The 1828-nt window shown below is 48.4% G+C and overlaps 1 protein-coding gene across 1 annotated transcript; it reads right to left on the bottom strand.

Moving 5' to 3' along the window:
- Positions 1-347: 347 nt before the first annotated feature.
- Positions 348-1331, bottom strand: GPR174 (G protein-coupled receptor 174). Its single transcript, XM_009077637.1, has one exon. The coding sequence runs from the start codon at positions 1329-1331 to the stop codon at positions 348-350; it is 984 nt and encodes a 327-aa protein (XP_009075885.1).
- Between the last annotated feature and the right edge of the window lie 497 nt (positions 1332-1828).

Below are 1828 nucleotides of genomic sequence, written 5' to 3' on the forward strand. Positions count from 1 at the left end.
CTGCCTCTTGCTGAAGCCACAGTGCATTACCAGGACATGTCTGGGCAATGTCACTGGTGACAACAGGGCACAGCATCACCTCCACCATGGGTCTGCACCCTCCTCCTGCTGCCCAAGCCAGGAAATGGAAATGCTCTTATTTATAACGAGAGAAAATTTGCAACCAAAGGATTAAATCAACATATTTCGAGTCAGATTTAGGTTTTGGGGGTTTATGTTTGTTTTCTTCCAACCCTCACTGAAAGCAGAAGTTTGTCTGAGTCATCACTCTCTGGACTGAGGGAAATACTTAGGCCAAAATATAGTGAATATTTGAAGTGCTGACAACTGCCTGGGGAAGGGCAGAGCTAGTATTCCGTGGTGTCCTCCCTGAGCACATCCCTGGAGTTCTTCCTGGCAAAGCTGAGGTGGCTGAGCTGAATGCTGTCCTGCAGATCCTGCCTGGAGAGGCGTCTCCTGAACTCATCCGTGGTGAAGTAGTAGATGACTGGGTCCACACAAGAGTTCAGGCTGGCCAGGCACAAAGCCACAGCATGAAACACTGAGATCAGCTTCTGCTGCACACAGTCATCCTTGATCTTCTTGGTCTTGACAAAGAAATCCAGTGGGAAGCTGATGTGGTAAGGTGCAAAGCAAATGAGGAATACCAGGGCACAGGTGAGAATCATCTTCAAGGCCTTTTTTTTCTCCCCCAAGTCATGTGAAGCAGAGTTTTTCTCTTTGAGTGATAGGACAGTCTTCCAGGAGCAGTAGAGGATGATGAAGAGAGGTGTAACAAACCCAACCAACTCCCCTATGGTCATCAGCATGATGGAGATGGGAAGGTCAAGTTCCTGTACAGGCAGGTCCACAAAGCAGGTGTTTTTACCATCCTCCTTGAACCTGAGGAGTGGGAATGGCAAACAGCCCACACAGACCAACACCCACCCAATGATGCTGATGTAGACATCACAGATGCGTCTGCAGTTACTGGACCTGAAGGGATACATGAGGAACAGGTATCTCCTCACGCTGATGCACACCAAGAAGTAGATGCTTGCATACATGTTGACATACTTCAGGTAGAAGCAAAGCATGCAGAGACCTTTGCCAAACTCCCACGTCCCTGTCAAGTAGTAGAATATCCTCAGGGGTAAAGACAACACCTGAGACAGGTCAGCAATGGCTAAATTGATCATGAATATCACAGCCCTTTTAGTCTCTTTCATGTAGCCATAGAAGACCCACAAGGCCAGTGTGTTGCCTATGAGCCCTGGGACAAGGATGACAGTGTAGGTAATGGCATAGTAAGACTTGAGGTCTGTTTCGTTGCAGCTTGAACTGTTGGTCATGGTTGTACTCTGGAGCTGTGCTCAGCCCCAGCATCATAACATGTTCCTCAAGTGTGTCCTGCAGTCAGCTTGTCCTCAAGTTGGTGGTGTTTCAAGAAGTTCAGCCTTGGCATCTGTGAGGCTTTGGCTACCAGGTCATAGTGTCCAGTCCAAAAAGGAGCTTCATCATGGGGTGAGTTACTGGAAGTCCTGCTCATGTGCTGTGCTCTCTGTCAGAAGTTACCAGACCTTAATGTGGTCATGGGCAGGATGGGAAGGGAAGGGATCCACACTGGGAAATGCATTGCTATGTGCCAAAGTGGATAGTTCCTCACTGGAGCTGTACCTCTGTCACATTTGGGTGGCATTTCAGCCTCTTCTCTCAACACAGCAGTTCCACAACTGACATGGCCCCACAGCTGAAAGACATAAAGGTGCAGTTAGAGCATGGTGAGGAGACACGGGTGGTACAGAGCAGAGGGAAAACTTCCACCTAAGATCTAATCTAAATTTCCCTC

This window comes from Acanthisitta chloris, unplaced genomic scaffold, assembly GCF_000695815.1.
Source record: "Acanthisitta chloris isolate BGI_N310 unplaced genomic scaffold, ASM69581v1 scaffold27976, whole genome shotgun sequence".
NCBI lineage: Eukaryota > Metazoa > Chordata > Aves > Passeriformes > Acanthisittidae > Acanthisitta > Acanthisitta chloris.

What these genes read in the sequence shown, in the direction of transcription:
- GPR174 (XM_009077637.1), bottom strand. Translation starts at nt 1,331, where the DNA reads ATGACCAACAGTTCAAGCTGCAACGAAACAGACCTCAAGTCTTACTAT.